We start from the raw sequence: 19488 nt of genomic DNA, 5'->3' as shown, positions 1-19488 counted from the left end.
CTGATACGGCTTTACCTGGAGATGGCTGTGCTTTGGTTGCCCAGATGTAGCTCACCAGATAACGTGGATGAGCTTGCCTTTATTCCACTGATCCCCTTAGCAGCAATTAAATAAGTGGTGATTACTGTGCTGGCTCAGCGTCCTTGCCCTGGACTGTCCCCTGCTCCACAAAGGGGATTCTGAGCTCCTGAGTTGATGGTATGGCCATGGTATCGGTGTGATGCCCTTCACTGGGTAAGGGAAAAAAGGTATTGAGAACTGCCCCAGGAAACATAACAGGTGGCTCCAGAGCTGGCTGTATCTCTGGTGTCAGAAGAGCTCCAGAAATCAGCCCTGAGGAAGGGGCTGGTCCTTCAGATGAAGTCAGTGCTTAAGGGGTAGGATGGAGGAGAGGGAAGGATGGGTGCAGGGGCAGATACGGGTGTCCCAGAGCAATGTGACTGTCTCAGGCATAGCTCAGCTCCCATCAGTGGTGTGCAGCAGCTCTGCTGCTGCCTCAAATCACTGCCCTGGTATGATGTGGATTAATAGACACTTTCCAGTTGTCAGTGGGGAAGCTGAGGCACAGAGCAGTGAAGTGACTGAGACAGTGAAATAGTGAGTTGAGTCCTCTCCTGGGTCCCAGGACGGTGAACTGAACCCAGGAGTCCAGCTTCCAAGTTCCCGCTCTGGCCTCAGGCTCTCTCCCAATCCTCTGGGTGGTGAAGGCTCAGAAACAGCAAAAAACAAAGGAAAACAAAAAACCCATAAGGCAGGGAGGGAAAACAGGTAGAAGCTCTTACTTTGTAGGACTGAGCTGCTGCTGAGCCCTTTTCCAGCCTGTCTGCAAGCACACATCTCTGAGTACCCTGTGCTCCAGCTCCTCCAGGCTGGGTGCTCAGGGCTCCTAAGCCCTCCTTTTCCATTCAGGTTTCATTCTGGGCAAAAGCAGCTCTGAGTTTCTCCTTCTTCCCGTCGGTGGTGGAACCTCAGCCCCACCCTGCTGTTCCAGGGCTCTTGGGAGCCCAGGTTCCTCTGGGGCTCCCTGCACCCTCGACCCGTGCAGCCCTGCACAGACCAGCCTTGTTCCTCCCCAGCGAAGGGCTCTGCCTGCAGGGGCAGCTCTGCCCTGCCAACAGCTTGTACCACTGGGAGCTCACCCACAGCTCCCCCCTTTCCCATCCCTGCTGCTTTGAGAAACTAGATTTAACAGCTGGTGGCTCTTTCTGCTGAGCTGGACTGGCCTCCCCTCTGCTCCCAACCCCTTGAGCTCACCCCAGAAATGCAATGTTTCTCCCAGGAGGGCAGCAAACAGCAGAGCAGAGACACTCCCCACCTCAGGTCCTCTAGCACCTTGGGGGGCCTCGTCTGCTTCGATTTTCCTGGGTTAAGTCCCTTAGAGGAGAGGGGGTTTTTGAGGAAGGAGCACCAAGAAAGCCCCTGTGCTCTGGAAGGGCACCTCTGAAATGAGGGGCTTTGTTCAAGTGTGGTTCCTCAGGTGCTCAGAGCCCCCAGTTAGCAAATTTAGCAAGGGGAAGTTGGTGCAGATGAAATTGGTGGTGGGAGGGTGGCAGCCCGTGCAATAACCCTCCTGACACATGCTTGGGCTGCTCTGGGGTCCAAAGCCACGTGGGACCCTAGTGGCAGAACAAGAGGGAGCTCCCCAAAGCCTTGGCTGCCCTGGTTCCACATCTGCCCCTCCAGCCCCTTGTGCCTCTTCCTGGGAATATGCAGTAAACAAATTACCTGGGAAGCAATTTCAGCTTCATTTGGCTGCCAGAGTCCTTGACTGAGACCTGCTGGCAACTGGGGAAGGAATGGCTGCTTCAGGTGGGCTGTGGTAAGGAATTTGGAAAAAAAGCCATCAAGACAATATTTTCCACGTGACACTTTATTTTAACAGCCATAACCCTGGAGAGCAGGTGTTCTGGTTACATGGAGGCTACAGTAGTTGTTCTATCCTACAGAAACTTGGAAATAGTGCAACTCACTGAACGGAAATAGCCAAGAGACTATTAACAACTCCTGCTGGGAACTCCAGATCTGGGAACTCAAGTGGGGTTGTGTGGCAGTGGCTGAGGCCAAAGTCTGGCCTCTTAAAGGAAAATACTGCAGGGCACTGTGTGAGTGTTCAGGAGGGCCACAGTAATGCCTGGGTTGAGGTGGGAACATCCCCCCTACCTTGCTTGCAGGGGACATGGCATCTGCAGAGCTGGTGCTGGTAGCTTTGGTGCTACTGACTGGTGTGTCTTGGCTGGTGTCAACTAGGAGAGGGAACAGCTGCTGTGTAAGTTCAATAAATACAGACAAGTCCTGCTCGTTGAGGTTAAATGGGAAGCAATGTCCCATTTCTAGGGCCTAGCACCACTGTGTGTGGAGTCTGGAGTGCCATTAGGTGACAGGCAGAGATGCTCTTGGCTAGAGAGATGGCTTATGGAAGTAAATGTTAAGGAGCTTTAGCTTTGGTGGCGTGGAAAGGAATGAGAGAGGCCACCCAGGAGGCAGTAAAATCAATTAAGTGCTCTGAAGTGGCCAGGGATCCCCCAGTACAGCCAACATGTCACCAGATACGCAAATCCAGATGTTGCAAATCCACCTGGCTCAGGTTGTTCACCTGCATCTCCCCAGCAGCACAGTTTGGAAAGCTTGATGCTGTTTTCCTCCAAAAGCCACAGCAGTGAACACCTCTCACAGGCACAGAGCAGAGGGAGTGATTGGTAATACTGGAAAAATGGCTGGAGGCTTCTGGCTGCTGGGCTACAAGCTTCTGGGATAATACTTGCCCCTCCTGTCGAGTTTCCTATAGGGAGATCTCAAAGGCTGGGAATGCAGATCCTCTGGGGAGACAGGCCTAGAGAGGAAGGACTGGGTATGTGACTGGGAGAGTCCTTAAAGTCCTGGGCTGGACTCTGCTTGTAACTGGTAAGAGAGATGTTAACTGGGATGTTGCAAAGACAGACTTGGAAGAGACAGCCTGGAATGGATTCTCATCCTTCGTCCCTCGGACGCTGGCTTGAGTTCAGGAGAAAGTGCATTGGCCTCATTTGGCTACAGATGCCAACAGGTCTTGTGCTTATGCTGCAGGGTCTGTTTCTCCTAGGAGCACTCCTGGGCGGGCAGGGAGCTGAGCACTGGGTGGGCAGCACCAGGGGAGGCACCTGCTCCAGGCCTCGCTGCGTTGTTGCTGCAGCTTCTGGGGGGCAGCTCCTTTGTGCTGCCTCCATTTGGCCTCATCTCCCCACTGGTGCTGCCTGTTCCTCTTGCAAAGAGCTTGGAGTTCTTCAGGGTGCTGGCAGAAACTGCAGGGGTGGGGGGAACGAGAGGAGGGAGGTTAGAAATGGTTCATTCCCACTCTGCTTCACCAAGTTGTATGAATAAAGCCACTTACGGTCCTTTGGCCTGGAGTGGATGGTGCTGATGAGGGTGGGAATTGTCTGCTCCATGCTGTGAACAGAGTGAGGACACGTATTAACCTCTGCAGTGCCAGAGGGATAGAGGGAACTGGAGTATGGCCCATGTGAGCTGGGCTACATGGGTAGAGCCAAGGGCATGGTTGGGCCACAAGGGCTCAATCAGCAGCACCTGGGCAAAGCTTTATCTAGAGAACTACTGGAACCCTCCAAACTGGGAAGTCTAAGGGAAACTTCAGAGCAAGAGAAAGGGCCCAACAGTATGGGGGACTGCTTAGATTTGTTCTTTCTTCGATCAAGCTTTCAGTACCAGACTCAAAGCTTGGGATGTCTGCTTTCTCCCTAGCTGTTTGGGTGCATCCCCTCCCCTCTTCAGGTGCAAGGAAGCCCAGCTTACCTGCTCTCCTCCCCTTCCATCAGCTTCCTGTAAGTGAGGATCTCCACATCCAGTGCCAGCTTGACATTCATCAGCTCCTGATACTCTTTCACCAGGTGAGCCATATCCTCTTTGCTCTTCTGTAGGGCTTCTTCTAGCTTGGCCAGTTTGGCTTTGGCATCCTTGAGGGCCATCTCACCATGCTCTCCTGCTTCTTTGATGTGCTCCTCTAAGTGCAGGCACTGGTGTTGCAAAGAGGAAAGGGTGGTGGGGGTGTTAGGTGTGTTGTGGTTTCAGACCTGTGCGTCAGAGTTTTGCCACCCCCCTCCCAGGACTCACCTGGCTCTTTTGGGACACGATGCAGGACCTCAGCTTCTGGATCTGTATGTTCAGGTCTGCGATCTCCCGGCGGCTGTCAAGGAGGTGACCCCCGTAGGTGCCTGACTGGGTACTCCCTTCATTCAGCTGCAGGGGAGATGGAAGGGTGGGTTATCTGCAGCCTCCTCTACTGTAGCAAAGGAATCTGGGAGGATTCCCACTGCCCTTGAGGAGAAACACTTAGCTGAGGAAAAATAGCAGGTGTGTGGAAGGATTTAGGGCTCATTCACAAAGCCTCTTCTGGCCAAAGCTGCGCCAGATGAAGAGCACACTGTCTCTTGGGGTTAATCACATTCTTATTTGCTCTGTTTGGAGAAGCACCAGTGGAAGGTCATTTGCATCTTAGGTGGCCAAGCTGCCACTGGGAGATGTCCTTGGCCTTCTTCACTGACGGTGTGGAGAGCCTAGAGCCATGAAACTCCTGATTTACACATCTGAGTGAGGAGGAGTTGATCTGGGTTAGCACTCTCTCCCCCTCCATTCCCAGGTGTAGCCTGTCCCTCCACATCTTGCTGATTCCCGCAGTTTCTAGGCTGATCTGCCTCTTCTTTCCCTGCCTCTCCCCAGTATCAATCAGATAAGGTGACAAGTACCTTTCTCCTGGTAAGTGCTTCAGCCTCCTCCCAGCTCCGACGAGCCAGGGCTTCATACTGGGCCCTCACTTCTTCCACAATTCTGCTCAGATCCAGTTTGCATGCATTGTCAATTCCCAGTACAACAGAAATGTCCTTAATTTCTGTCAGCAGCTCCTCGAGTTCCTGAATAGCAGAGAGAGAACAGGACTGAAAAACCAAGTAGTCAACAAAGCTACAAGACAGGAGAGCTGAACACTGGCAGATGGTGAGATTTCCTAGGTTTTCGGACTCTGAAGTTTGGAAGCTGGTATTCTTTTCTCCATAAAATCCAGACTCAGGTTAGGGTGTTGGTTTGGGACCTCTGGGTACAATCTGACTAGAGTCTGACAAAACGGTGCATTTATACTGCATCAAGAGCAGGTTTCTTGAAGTGATGATCATGCTGCAGTACCTGTCACTGCTCAGATGGTGGGCAAGGACTAGGGCAGTGTGAAGCAGTCTGCAGGCTGGGAGCTCTGCCTCAGGATCTAGAGAGGCTGAGGCTGCCACTTCTGTTGCTCTAGTCTGCTTTGTGTCTGGTAAAAGAAGGGGGAAGCAGGACCCTTCTCTGAACACATCCATCACTAGCAGGCCTGTCCCACCCCCTGAGCTGCTCTCACGTCCTGGGGGAACTCAAGCCAGCGTGGGGGAAGCAGGAACACGGACACACAAGCTGCAGTGACACTGACTGGGTTATCTGCTCATGATTGCTGTCTCCATCACAGCTTCAAGCCAAACAATGATGAATGCAGACTCCCCTCAGTGAACCTGAAAGGGACCCTTAATCCATGCCAGTAAACTACACTCCTGGGTGGTTTGTATCCAGGCAAGACATGACTTGATGTTGAGCAGATGGTGTACACGTTCACTTGGCAGCTCCCCCCAGCCTCAGATGGCTCCTGCAGGGGTGTCACTCTTATCAGGACCTCTGCAGTTGCTTCTGATTTACACCAGTGTTAAAAGAGAGCAGCATACATCTATCCCTATTTCTTACCTTTCATCTGGGTCTTTTTGTTCTTCCCTTTTGTGCTGAGGGCTCTAATCTCTTAGAGAAGCATTTGTATACCTTGTTTGCTTTGCCTTACCCTGACTGGGGAAACAAAGGCTCCCAGAGATGGTGATTCATGAATAACAGAAAAATACCCCACCACTCTTCCAAAAAACAGGATTACCAGTGTATTTTTTTCCCACTGGTGTTTAATCCTGGAGCCTCTTTGTTTATTTTTTAGCACATTAATAGCTGGATGAGAAAATGCATCTTTACTGCAAATACCTGAGTATCCACTGCCAGGGAGGGGAGGGGGGAAAAGAGAACCTGATGGTTTATGAATGAGGATCAAGGCTGGGATTTTCTTCTGATTCATACCAGCATGCTGTGAATAAAGCTGTCCAGCAGTTTTCCCTCATTTGCCCTTCCACTGGGTATTTGTGCCTGTACATTGATGTCAGTCAAATCAACAGGTCCAGGCAAGGAAATGATTGACCTGAGAACAGGCTTTGGAGAGAGGGCAGAGAGAGATCAGGGGGGAATTTCTTTGCATGAAAAAAATAATTACAGCCTTCTGCCAGGACAGCAGAGTGGAACCTGAAGGAAATCAGCTCAAGAAGATCCAGGAATTGCACCAGGAATTTTACAGTTTTAAAGAAGGTGGTTAGCTGCAAACAGGGGCTGTGTTCTAATGCAGTTCTAATTCTGTCCAGGTCTTTCTGTGTCTCTGTGCCTCAGTTTCCCCACAAGGAATGTTAACATTCTTCTGCCAGGCATTTTAATTGCTTGTATTGGTAGAATTCAGACAAATCATTAGTATTCCCAAAACACTGCTGAGCCTGCTTGGTAACATTTTACAGGCTCTGAGTAAGTGGCTGAAATCACTTTAAGTAGATCTAGGCAGCCTTTGGGTCTGTCTGAAGAGCTGCAGACTCTGCAGCCTCCCTGCCTTGCTGAAATCATTCCTGACTGTACATTTCTGATTTTGGAGGAAACGGAGTGTGTTGGATCATGTTAAAGAGCATCCAGCACCTCCCCCAGGTTCACCACAGCTTGTCCAGTTTTGTTGTCAGCCCTTCCTCTGATTCTGAATAGAATAATCTTTGTCTTGCTCCTGACTTGAGGCACTTGGTCTCAAGGAAATGCCATCAGTGGGGTTAGAAGCTGAGGCCCCAACCAGCCAGCTTGGGGTCAGAGGGGGATTCCTGAGTGATAGAGAGGAGACCCAGCAGCTGTGGAGCAGAAGGAGCATCCTGGTCAAATTTAAAATGGAGCTGGTTTAGTTAAAGGGATTAGCTCACAAGACCCTGCCTTAAGCCATCTAATAGTTGTCTGCAACACCTTGCAGCTCCCCTGGACAAGCTCTCATTTTGGTGTAAATCTAGAACAAGGCCCTCTCTGTAGTGGAACTGTCCACAAAAGTGCCATGTTGTTGCATAGCAGCTTGTGTGTTCCTGGACCACTCTGCAGAGTGCGTTTTTTACCTGCTCGTAGACGGTTTTTTTCAAATCCATCAGCTCTTGGAGCCCATTGAGCTTCACCTCCAGCTCAGTTCTGTGCAAGGAGCTCACATCTAAATCCTACAGGAGATGGAAAGTGTATTAATCAATGGTTTGTCTTTGTAGCAAGAAGTCTTTCCCACTGCCATCTCTCCCCCAGCAAGTGCCCTGCTTGCTATTTATTGGCAGGTACTTGTGAAACTGCTCTCCTGCTCTACAAGTAAGGAGGGTCCTTTGTGGACCTTTTTTCTCTGCAGTTTTTTGGGTTTTTGGGGGTTTTTGTGAGTGAGGGTTTTGGTGGAAGTCTCAAATGAGGTAGGGTGGAGAAGGAAACGAGCAGGGCTGGTCCACTCATCCTTTGTTCACCACAAAAAGCACAGGTTATTGAGAACTTTGATGCCATTCACAGAAGTCACCAGAACTGCCCTTACTGGCTGATGAGTGTGTCAGGGAAAACATGCAATTAGCCATAATGATAATTTGTGGAGAATGTTTCCTCTGTCTAATAATACCCTGTATTCCTGCACCTTGGGTTTGTTTTTTTTCATGCCAAGGCTGTGCACAAAGCCTCCCATTTCAGCAGCTACTTCTGGGACGGGATGTTTGAGCAGGGTGTGGCCCTTCGACAGGAAACAAAAGCAAACACGGTTATCAATTCCCAGCCTTTCCCAACCTGTGATTTCATTCAGAGAGGAAACATGCAGGGAGGAGAGGTGCTGCCTTGCAGGCTCCGGGGGTGCAGACCCCTCCAGGCCAGGTCTGGCTGGGGCAATTGCAGCATGGTTGGGTGCAGGCATGGTCTGACCTCCAGGCGCTTCCACCAGGAGCCCCAGGACTTCTCCATAACCACAGGTGGCCCAGACTCACTTGTACTTTCCTTATTGAAATGGTAACTGTGTTCACCACTTTGCTGTCACCCTCCACACCTTATTAACTGTATGGTTTAAGGACTCTTGGCTAGCTCTGGACTGTCTTGGCTGAGCCTGGACTATCTTGCCTCTCCAGACTCTTCTCTGGCTCTGCAGAGCTGGTGCACAGCCTGTCCAGATGAACAACTCCACTGGCCACTGACCTTTTTGAGCTCCATGAAGGTGTATTCCATGCCACTGCAGAGGCGAATTTCATCCTCGTATCTAAGGAGAGTGAAAACAGCAGTAAGAAATTGCACATGGTGAAAGCCTCTGAGATGTTTAAGGTTGTCTTGCTGGCCTGAAAAAGTGCTGGTATCAAAGCTTTGCACTTTTATTATCATGTCCCACCTTCATGTGCTCTAGACAGCGAGGAGAGAGCTCCCTTAAGTGTGGGCATCTTGGACAAGAGAGAGGATAACAAGCTGCCACATGCCATCTCCTCTGTAGTAACACTTTAAGCACTTTAAGTCTGAAGAGCCCCAGAGTAGAGGAGGTAGCTTTAATTCCCATTTAATTTGAGGGCTAAGCAACCTCAGGTTACCTCACATTTGCCACAGAGAGTAGGCTTGAAGAAGTGGGGTGTGGCAAGTTATTCTCTGTGAAACCCAGTCACATGCCCAAAGACTCCTAAATTTTCACCTAAACCTTCCTCTTCTGCTTCTTTCAGGTATCCTCAGCTTTATTGGCCAAAGTCTGAGAGTTTTCTGGGAGAAAAGGGAGAAAACTTTGGCTTGTGAAAATTGCAGGAGTACTGGACTAGTGTCCTAACAGCCTAACTGTGGCACAGTCATGAAGTAACACAGGACCTGGCACAGCAATTCACAGAAAACAGTGCCCACAGAACAGGAGGTAACAAAAACCTGAGGGGATGGGGTGGAGTCCCAAAGGCTGAATATCCAGCAGAGGAACCAACCCTGCAGGTGTTCAAAAACAGGTTTCATAAGGCAGGACCAGCATAACAAATACAGTCCAGGGGCAAATACATTTCTTGATGGCCAGCAGCAGAGGTGACAGGGTAGCCCTGGTTGGCTCTTGGGACAAGCACGTGGCTAGCCCAGGTGTTGCTAAAAACAGGGATCTGAGCAGGAAGCCACAGGGTCTCCTGGGCCTGGTGTGTGACCAGCAGCAGTTGGTTTGTTTGCCATGCAGGGGCATTTTGTGATGGGTGTTTGGCATCTCCCTCTGTGCTGCTGGACACACTTTGGGAGTCTGGGCTCTTCTGCTGAGACCAGAGCAGGTTGCTCTCTCAGGGAGGTCATGGCTTCCCTGCTCTTCCATGATACCTCAGGGACCTCTTACCCTGATGTGCACGTGGTGTTTCCAGGCTGTGAATGAAACCTTTCAGTGCTACTTACAGATGTCACCAAATTAATATGAGGAAGGCTGAGACCTTTGGGAATGAGGTAAAATGGCATCTCCTAACATTGATTATGATAAAATCAGGAATGACAGCCAAATTCTGTTGGTTTGTGGTGAGGTGGATGCATCACCACTCCAATTACTCTCTAGAGCCTTCCCTGCTGTTGTATAAACCTTTAGGAGAAAGAAGGAGCTGTGCCTGGGAGCAGAAAGGAGAAGGTGTTGGGATCACAGCACAGGGGATCGCACTGCAGGGCAAGGGGTAAATCATGCTCAGGAGCTGACCTGAAATGTAAAAAACTGCTCCCTGGAGCTGTTGCTTCCTGGACAGAGGGGATAGTGTAGGCAGGGAGGGGAGCTGGCAGGCACAGGCTCTGCAGTTAAGCACTTCCGAGGTTTCTCTTGGGTACCCCCACGGTGTTAAACTCACCTTCTCTTTCCTGGTTTCTGTCAGGCCAGGTAGGGTGGCTAACGAGATTTACTTGTCTGGTTTCTCTGCTCTTTATAGCTGGAATGTTAGCCTTGCTGCCAGCAGCTATGTACTGAGCTTAATTACAGCTTGCCATTCTGCCTTCATCCTCCTTGCACCTGAGCCCAGTCCCAGTCTGTCCCAGCCTGCCGAAGCGGCTGCGCGCGTTGCTGGGCGCTGACATAATCTTGCCCAGTGAGCAAACATCTCCTGACTGGAAGGGATCAGGCCCAGCCAGCCAAACGTGCAGGGCTCTGGAAGGACCTGGGGCCTGGAGATGACTCACATGGGGATGGAGTATTCCACAAACACATTACAGCGTTTGTCTCCTTAGAGATAATCCCCAAGCAGTCATGCATTAAGGTGTAAATCCTTCCCATCTCGATTCATCCACTTAAGACACACTTGAGACAGGCGTCTGGTCGCCTTGGGCTCCTCCACAGGCAAGGAAGCAAAATCAGAAGTGAACCAACTCTCAGGCAGTCTATGTTCCTCTCTGGATGTGCCTTCAAGACTACTTTAGGGTGAACATATAGTGGTGAGATGGATCTAAGCCTGATGGCATGAAATTAAGTCAGTCTTCCCCTTGTGGAGTAAGGAAATGGGGCAGGAAGCAGCTGAAAACAAACTGCAGGGGTTGAAGGTACAGGGGTGTTTACTGTGTGGTCTTCAGGTGGCAAGATTTGACTAACACAATCCCTGGATCTCAGCAATGGATCCTCTGAAGGCTTCATGCCCCATATTTTCCTGCAGTATCTCCCCAGTGCCACACCAGAGTAGGTCAGCACATGCAGGAGCTCCCTGCCTTCTCATTCAGATGGGTCTTTGTGTGTGCAGGTCACTCTCTGGGGACCTGAAGCAAACACCTGTGCAGATGTGCACCTCTGGGCAGTTGTGCCTGTTGTGGTGTGTTTCAGTATCTCATTTTTAGCTTGATTTCCCAAAGAAGCAGGGTTGGAGCTCCTGTGCCAGCCTCCAGCCCACTTCCCTGTCCCCTCTCCATTCCTCTCTGTGTTTGGAATTGCTGGTCAATGGGAACCTAATTTGAGAAGGAGTGTAAGTGTCCCAGTTAATTAAATCTCCTGGTTTTTGGAAAGCAGTCCCTGGATAGAGACAACAGACAAACTGGGGCTTTACAGGGGGACACTGACAGGCAGATTTCACATCTTAAGTGAACTGCTGTTCAGCAGCCTGCTCAGTGGTCACCATGTGCATGGTGTGTTTCATCTGGAGGGCAGCAGCTTGGATGAGAACATAACCACTTACATTTGCCAGTGAAGTTATTTGCTTTTCGTCCCCCAAAAAAATTTCCCTTGGGAATAGAAACCTCTGGAGGAGTTGGACGCCTCCAAAATTTGCATGGTTTAGGCAGACCATTTGCTCCAGAAAAACAACTGGGCTGCAGCAGCTTTCTGGAAGGCAGCATGCAGGACTCAGCAGAGCCAGCGTGGGTTAGGAGGGGGTTGGATCACTGCCTGGAGAAGGCTCAGCAGAAGCAGCAGTTCTCTCCCTGTGAATCATTAACTGCTGGGAGCAGCACAGGGGATTGTCACTGTCACAGAAATCCACCTGCACTGGCTTTGGGTGTTAACAGCACCCAAGGACAGGGTGGGTTTTGCCTGTTTGCTCTTAGGTCACCCCTGGCAGGGCCCGTGCCTTTGCAGCTCACAGAGAAAGTGAAGGGGAAGGCCCTGCAAATGAAGGGGAGTGGAATTTGAGGAGCACTGGAATTCCTGAAGGCTGCTTTCCTGTGGCTGTGTAGTCCCACAAAACCAGAACTCTTCTCAAGACTGATATTTGGGCAAGTCATAAGTTGGTGCCCATTGTGGATTCTCTGCTGTCTAATGCTGTGCAGGTGCATCCTTCTCTTCTGTGTGTGGTGGGTCAGTCTTTTTAATTTTGAATGATATAGCATCCCTATCATGGCTTATCCTCTTGTCCAATCAGGTAGTGACTGCCCAAGAAAATCAAAAGGTAGCAGGAAACACACAACCAGCCTGTTTGCTTCAGCACCTTTCTCCCTCAGAAATCTGACTGAAAAATAAATGAAGTGCTAGGCAGAGACAACTAATGAGGCAGTTACCAAGTACAAACAGGAGTACAAACTGTGAGAGCAGATACAGGTGTCTGAGCTTAAATTTCCCCACCAGTCCAGCCTGGTGGGAACCTTTTCTATCTAGGTTTTCCTGACTGTCAGGGAATAAGCCAAGAAGTATCTTTTATAACTGCAGGGCAACAGCACAGTTACTTCCTCGGGGAAGTGCAAGGAAGACCAAGTGCTCCAGAGAGGGCTGACAGGTCTTAACCTTTTTAGGGCAGGAAGTAAATGGCACAGTCCATCTTGTGGCTTTGATCCAAGCTCAGGGTTGCTACCTGTCAGCAAAGCAAGCATCAGTGAGCCCAGGTCTTGTAGCAAAACCAGCATCCAAAAAGAGCAGACAGGAGGAATGTAGGTATTTCTAGGCACCTGTGCATCAGTGTGTCACTTTGAAGGATGCTGAGCATAATGATTTCAGCATAAGGTCAAGAACCAAACTCCTAGCTTCTGTTCCTGCTCCACACCAGCTTGCCCTGTGCACATGAGTAACACATTTACCTGCTGGGTCTCTGCTAACGTCTGCACAGCATCAGTCCTTCCCCTGATTTGCAGACACATTGACTAGCTGGTTTAATTACAGTCTGCCAAGAGCTTTAAGATCCTTGATCTAAACTCTCTGGAGAGGGCACTGATATTATTTATGCATTACTTTGTACATCAGGAGCAGGTCTGGGCTATTCCTACGCTGATGTCAGTGCCAGCAGGAGGGCAGTCCCTTCACATCACTGCTCTGCCTTGGCAGTGCCCACATGGCTCTTTGCTATAAGCAGCATGGAAGGCTCCAGAGACCACGTGTAGGCAGCTGGGTGTAACTGTAAGGGAAAGGATCTAATTGTGGATTCATCTGTGGTATGCAAATGACACTGATAATAAGAAAAGCATTGTCTTCTTGAATGAGCCAGGCACATCCCAAATGCTCTTATCCCACAATCTCAAAGCTCTTGGCAGAAGCAGTGATAAGCACGTGGCAGCTGGTCCTCCCTGAAACTTTCAGCTACCTCAGTGTTTTCTGTCGAGGTTTTCTGGGTAAAAGTCTTGACTTTTTGGTTAAAGCAGAATTTTGCATTAAATGTGCAGGGTGAAGGGGGTAGGAAGGGATGTTTGTTAATATTAAGCAGCCTAGATCTGTAAAACTGTTTGGAGAGAAAGCTCTGGTTTGTGATAATAGTGTGGAGAATAAATATTTCTCTGTTTTAGTGAGATAAATTCCTGATAATACTGTCCAGGGCTGTTCTCTGGCCTCAGGCATTTCTTAGATGCCTGCACTCTTTGGTATTTCACTTCTGATGTGTGTATTTTCTTCTCTAGTTAATCAGAAGAGGCTAGGATGCTAACTTCTCAAATACACAGTTCTGTGCACACCAAACTAGGGATTTTTTCCTGAGAATAACAGGAAGGCTCTGTTAAATCCCACAGCTGAATCGATACCTTTGGAACATGTTCCCCCTTGTAACAGTAGCTGGACTAGACACCTACTTGCTTCGGAAGTTATCCATGGTGCTCAGGACCTTTGTCAGCTCCGACTCGAGGTTTTCCTGCTCATAGTTGAGCACCTTCATCTCTTGATTCATTTTGCTCATGTACTGATCATAGATGGCCTTGATGTCTGACTCCGAGTGGGAATTGTCTTGATCCTTCAGGAAGTTCCATCTTGTTGTCAGGATCTTGTTCTGCTGCTCCAAGCACTGGACCTGCAGGAGAGGTTTCAGAGACATTAGTAACACTGACAGCTAAAAGCCAAGCTGGCTGCTCCTGCCAGGAGATGTGGACCAGGAGACCCTCAGAGTAGCAAGAAGCTGCTGGAATCCGAAGGGATCTCCAAGGAAGAAAGACAAGTTCCCTGAAGATCAGGCCTGAGGATGTAGCATTATAGGGACCTCTAGAAGTTTTACATGTTGCCTGCTTATTAATATATTGATAGAACATGTTCACATCGAAAGAACGGGCATCACTTATTAAGTCACTAAAAATTAAGAACTGTTCCATGCTGGTCCCCTTTGCTTCTGGACATATTGAAGTAAAGGCTGAAAATCCACCACAGGTCACACACACACATCCAGGGTGAATGGGAGTCTGATAAACTACCTTGGAGTGGCACAAACAAAGTTAAGTCCTTTCAAATCTGCAGGATTACACCATGGTGAAGTTTGAGGAGTGAATCAGAGTCCTGGTTTGTATTGCAAAGCAACAGAGACAAGGCCTATGGGAACTCGAGACAATAAGCAAAATAATTACAGACTCCACGTGAGGTCTGTGTGTGTCTGCTTGAGAGAGGAGGGACTGCATTTTCATACCCCTGCCTTTTGGTGAATCTGGCCCTCTTCTTTCCTAACATTCACAATTTTAACAGGACTGCTTCGTGTTTGACAGTTTTCCTCTTCAAACCTCTTGACTAACTTCAGTTATTATCTAATTGCTCCTTCTCTCTCTCACTGCTCTCTGAACAAACCCAAAGTTCTTCAGGCCCGTTTTGGCTGGTGATTTGTGAGTTGCCTCCACTCTATCAGGGAGATGATTCAGTGCCCGTACGAGTGTGTCTGCATGACAAGGAAGGTGCAGCTTCTCCTGTGCCCTGAGTGGTGTGAGCCATGGGGTGCAGCTGCTCTCAGGCCTCAGCCTTCTGCTTGGCCTTCACTTTTGACTTGACCTTGCCATGGCCCCAAGCAGCGTCAGCGTACTGAAGAGGCAGCGTTCCCAGCTGCTGAGCACTGCACAGATGCACCTGGTGAGACAGTGTCTTTCCTAAAATGCTTCTTGTCTGCACAGAGAGAAGCAGCAGCCGGGGAAAGCAGAAGCTTTCAGATGCTCAGTCAGTTTTTCAGCAGAAGGGGTGGGTGTGCTGGGGTCTTCCAGGTCTCACTGCTAGAGACCTAATTCTCCCTTCCTGATAGGTTGATTCATGGCCACAGGCATCACAGCCCAGCCCAGGCTGCTGGCTGGTGCTTTGTCCTGCCACAACCAGAGGGACACGGTGTGTGCACACTGCAGGCTGGGGACCAGAGAGCGATGCTGCAGTGGAGCCAGGAAGGTGCACTGCCAGTGGCACGAGCAGGTGGCCTCCACGGCTACCAGAAGCCAGTTGGGCCATTTGCTCTTTCCATCTGAGGCATCTCAGGGATTGTGCTAGAGCATCCCTCAGCAGGGCTGGGATCAGCCTGTGGGATTGGCTCTAGGGAACAGCACCTTGTTTTAAGGCAGCTTCCTTGTTTGCTGCTGGGTTGATAAATGATTGAGTGCATTGGCTGTTGTTCTAACTCCATCTTTGACCATCGAATCAAGGTCTCAGTTCCTGACCTTGCTCCCAATCCTTAGTTGTTGTACTTTTCCCCCTCCCTAACTCTTTAGTTTCTTTCCTGTTCCCAAACCATACTCATCCACTGGGCTGAACTGCTTACATTTTGGCTTCTTAGCCTCTCTTACCAGAATTTCTTCCTTGCAGAGTCTCTTAACATGAGTTTTGCAGCAGAGGGATCACCCAGATCTGGCCACATTTTGTGACCAGAAGAAGGGACCAAAGATTGGTTCTCTGAGGTCTCTACCTCTGTGCTGCAAAAGCTACAGGTAGGGCTTCAAACAGGGGTTCCATCACTTGGCTATTCCCTGTCTTTCACCTGGATGGAAAATAAATTCTAGCAGATCTGGAACAGCCTGCTGGAAAACCATCAGCAGCAAACTCCTGAAGTTAGTGTGGTCACCTATCTGAGGAATTAGCTGCTTAGGCTTGAGACCATCTGAATTCCTGATTAAAAAGACAAGTTCTCTTTGACAAGAAGTGTCATTACTTTCCTCTGGAATGAGGGCCTGAGGCAGATGGCTGAAGTTTGCCACTTGATGCACCAGTTGAAGCTCCAGCCTTCAAAGCTAAATGCTGGAGCTGGTAGCACTAAAGTCAAAGCCATGCAACTAAGGTGGGGTGTTTGTATCTTCTGTCCATCAGGCCCTGTAATGCGCACTTATCCGCAGGCCACAAGATTGGGTTTATTAGGAAACCTGGAGGCTCTTTCACTTCTTCCATCCCTGTTTGCACGAAACAGGCTAGTGCATGTGGTCTGGCTCATGTACATGTTGTCACTGTGTGGCCTTGTCCCCTCTCCCCTACCCCCATCCTTTCTGCTGAGGTCTGGTTTCTGAGCAGAGCTAACATCTACACAAACCCAACCTCTCAATCTAGATAGTCCAAGGACCAGTCCTGCAGCACATGCAGTACAACCCACTGGGGTGATTTCCAAACCAGGGGTTCTCCAAATTCATATTGCTAAGCTCCATGCTTGGAAGAGCACAGAGGTGGAGGCTGCCATGCCCCTCCAGTCAGGGTCAGCCCCTGGAACCACCACACACCTATTTGCATGTGTAGGTGAATCCAGCTGGGATAGATGCTATGGGAGATGGTTCCCCCGCCCTTCTCCTTCGCAGTGTGAATTCAGGTCCTCTTAGAGGTAGACTTAAAACAAAATAAAAAATAAAAATCCCAAGCCATAGTAGCTTGGCATTGAGTGCTTGTGTTGTAGACTGCAGTGAAGCAATCCTCCTGGGAGATTACCATCTGTTTACAGAGCACCAGGGCTTTGCAGAAACCTGCCTCGGCTGGATGAGTTGTTTTCCTTTGAGAAAACCTTCTGCCTTCTCATGGATCTTAGGAGATGAAAGCGACACTTTCTTGGCTGAGCACACAACCCCTCACAATGAAAACCTCAGAGGAGAGGGGTGGGTGGGGGGTCTCCCTTGCCCACCCCACTGCTGTGGAGATGATTTTCCAGCTGTCTTTAGCTGTCAGAGCAGAATTTGAGCTGCTGCCTCAATCAGCGTCACTGCCCATGGCTGTGTCCACTGGGGGAGCCAAGGCCTGCTCTGTCCCATGCTGTGTCTCCATGGCTCTGCTTCTGCTGGGTCCCCCAGGACAGAGCTGCTTGTCCTCCCCAGGGACCCAGGGGGTGACAGGCCCAGCAAAGGAGACACACAGGCTGCCTGATGCCGCTGGCCACAGATGCGGCCCAGCTTTACCCAGAGATGATGCTAGCCCTTGTTAAAACAGATAGCACTGAAGGAAGAACTAATCAGGTAATTAGCCTAATATCCTGAGCCTGTCAATGGTCAGCTGAAGGCCTTTCCAAGTCTCCTGAGAGACTGGTTAGTGTCTGCTTCCCCCCCACCCTCCTCATCCCCAAGCTGCACCGTGGTCCTCAGCAGCTCCCCTTACCTTCTCAATTAGGGTCACGAACTGGTTGTTGAGCAACTTGATGTCCTCCTTCTCCTGCTGTCGAATGGCTTGGAAGTCAGGATCAATATCGAGGTGCAGAGGGGCCAGGAGTCTCCCATCGATGGAGAAGGAGGGGTAGGAGGAGCACAGGTATCCAGCATCTCCATGGAGGCTGAGAGAGCTGAAGCCATTGCTGGCCACCCCGCTGGGACTGCAGCGGCCCAGGCGATCCGGGGACATGCCGGCTGCCTTTCCTCTGCTCATCTGCCCTGACACCTCCCAGGAGGAGAGGGAGCCACTGGTGAAGTCTCTGCAAGGGTTAGTCATGCTGGGCTTGTTGCTCTGCAGCTCAAGGGGAGGAGAAAGGAGGGAAAAGGCGGAAAAAAAAAAAAAGAGATGAAGCTTTCTTGCTGCTGCTGCCTCAAAGAGAAGGAGAGTAGTGGCACGCTGAGGAGTTTGGTCGGCTTAATTCCTGTCTCCTCAGCTCGTGGGTTGGCTAATGAATTGCAAGCACCTGTTCTCCTATGTTCATTAAACGGAGGAGGGTGTAACCGTTGATGTAATCCAGATCAACCTGTTGGCTTTTTTTCCTCCCTCCTCTCTGTACCCTCCTTTCTTCAGGAGCTTGTTTGTGTGGTGAGGGCATAGGCACTCGCAGCAAAAACAAATCACTGGCAGGTAATTCACTGGGCCCCAGAGCGTCTGCTTTCCTCATCCTTAAATGGTGAAGAAACCAACCCAAGGTGCTGGGCTGCAGCAGGCTCAGGGAGGACAGCTCTGAGCAGGGCTGCTGCACTAGGATGCACTGGGAGCTTGGGCTCAGCCCCTGGCTGGTTTCCAGCCAAAATCTGCAGGAAGGAATTGTGATTTTTAAATTTATTTATATTAATTCTTTTGTGAGGGAGTGTTTGAAATGACAAAGAAAGAGTCTGAATTGGTTAAGGGGAGGAGGTTTGGAAATGCATCTCAAGCTCATCATGACTAGAGGTGCTTGTGGTCTTCCTTTGACCACACAGGCACATCATGGAAGCTTCTGGTGCTCTGAGTGTTTTAGGGATGAAAGGTCTTGTTTGGAGACCCCTGGGTGTGGTGACCAGGAGTCCAGTCATCTGGTCTGGCAACAGCAGAGACTTTCTAAACCTCTAGACATCAAATTGGATCTCAAGAGTGCTCAAGTCCATCTTGGGCTGCTGCACTCCTGCTCCTTGAAAGCCTTTTAAAAGCTGGCACTGGAGACACCAAAAACCACCGTGTTTTAATGAATTCTAGGCTGTGAAGGTGGCACGCCCTTAAATACCTGTTTGGACCCAGATATAAATCAACGTTGGACATGGCTTTCTTGACAGTATTTTCCTGCTTGAACTCAGTTTCTCGTGTGAAAAACCAGGACAGAGGAGCACCTGTTTCTCCTTCTTTTTGTCTATTACATTGTAGTGTTCCCAGGAAGGGGGATAGTCTCTCTGCCCGAAATTGAGAATTTCCATTTTGTGGGAAAGTTTTATTGTCTGTTTCTGCCCCGTGTTGGAAGACAAGCTGGGGATTTCCCTGCCAAGTAAAGTGAGAGAAAGCTGGGACCTGTCACAGACCTGCTTCAACAAGAAACATCTCTGATGATGTAGTAATTTCTGTCTTAAGGACTTCAGAAGATGAGCCATTCCAGTGGGGTGAACATTTTCTTCAAGTGTAATTTCAGTATTTTGCCAAGAACAGTGACTTTCACATGACTGCCCATCTTACCAAAACACCCTTTCCAGGGAAAATGTTTTCCCCGATGATCCGTTTGAATACCAACTCCCTCACTCAGTGAATCCTTGTCAGGACTTCTCAGTTGAATCCTGACAGTTTATTTCAAGAATTAAAGCAGAATGTGTGGCTGGGGGATGACAAAACTCATGGCTTTTCCAAGGTGAGGTGAGATTATCAGACTCATCGTGGGCTGCTTCTTTGTGGCTTTGTGGTTGCAGGCACATCAGTATTCCTGATTAGCATCAGGTCATGGGGTCAGCTGGCAAGTTTTTTGCTTCATCTGGTACTGAGGGCAGTTGTGATGGCTCCCAAGGAATGATCCCTCTGAGGGAAGGAGATGAGGTGAAGTTAGGCCAGTTCCATCTCATAGCGGCTGGAAGCAGCGTTCTGCTCTGAGCTGGGTGGGATGTTGCAGGGCTGTGCTGTGCAGGTTTGTGCTGTGCAGGGCTGTGCTGTGCAGGTTT

The 19488-nt window shown here is 49.8% G+C and overlaps 2 protein-coding genes across 3 annotated transcripts in view; one reads left to right on the top strand and one right to left on the bottom strand.

Moving 5' to 3' along the window:
• Positions 1-19488, top strand: part of LOC127394997 (keratin, type II cytoskeletal cochleal) — a 57724-nt gene that overhangs the window by 15994 nt on the left and 22242 nt on the right. The window contains exon 1 of one of the 2 annotated variants that reach the window (XM_051641368.1): positions 3829-3881. The exons of the other annotated variant lie outside the window; for it this stretch is intronic. The gene's annotated coding sequence lies outside the window, so the exon portion shown is untranslated. Of the gene's footprint in view, positions 1-3828; positions 3882-19488 lie in introns of those variants that run through there. 2 annotated transcript variants of the gene reach the window in all.
• LOC127394999 (keratin, type II cytoskeletal 80-like) lies at positions 2677-17605 on the bottom strand. Its single transcript, XM_051641373.1, has 9 exons — positions 17279-17605; positions 13558-13772; positions 8317-8377; positions 7230-7325; positions 4737-4901; positions 4105-4230; positions 3787-4007; positions 3368-3423; positions 2677-3278 (listed from the first exon to the last, which is right to left on the bottom strand). The coding sequence occupies exons 1-9, from the start codon at positions 17603-17605 to the stop codon at positions 3076-3078; spliced, it is 1470 nt and encodes a 489-aa protein (XP_051497333.1). The 3' UTR covers positions 2677-3075.

Source organism: Apus apus, chromosome 28 (genome assembly GCF_020740795.1).
Source record: "Apus apus isolate bApuApu2 chromosome 28, bApuApu2.pri.cur, whole genome shotgun sequence".
In the NCBI taxonomy this organism is placed as follows: Eukaryota; Metazoa; Chordata; class Aves; order Apodiformes; family Apodidae; genus Apus; species Apus apus.
Note: the sequence above shows the minus strand (reverse complement) of the source record. Positions and strands in the feature narration are given on the sequence as shown.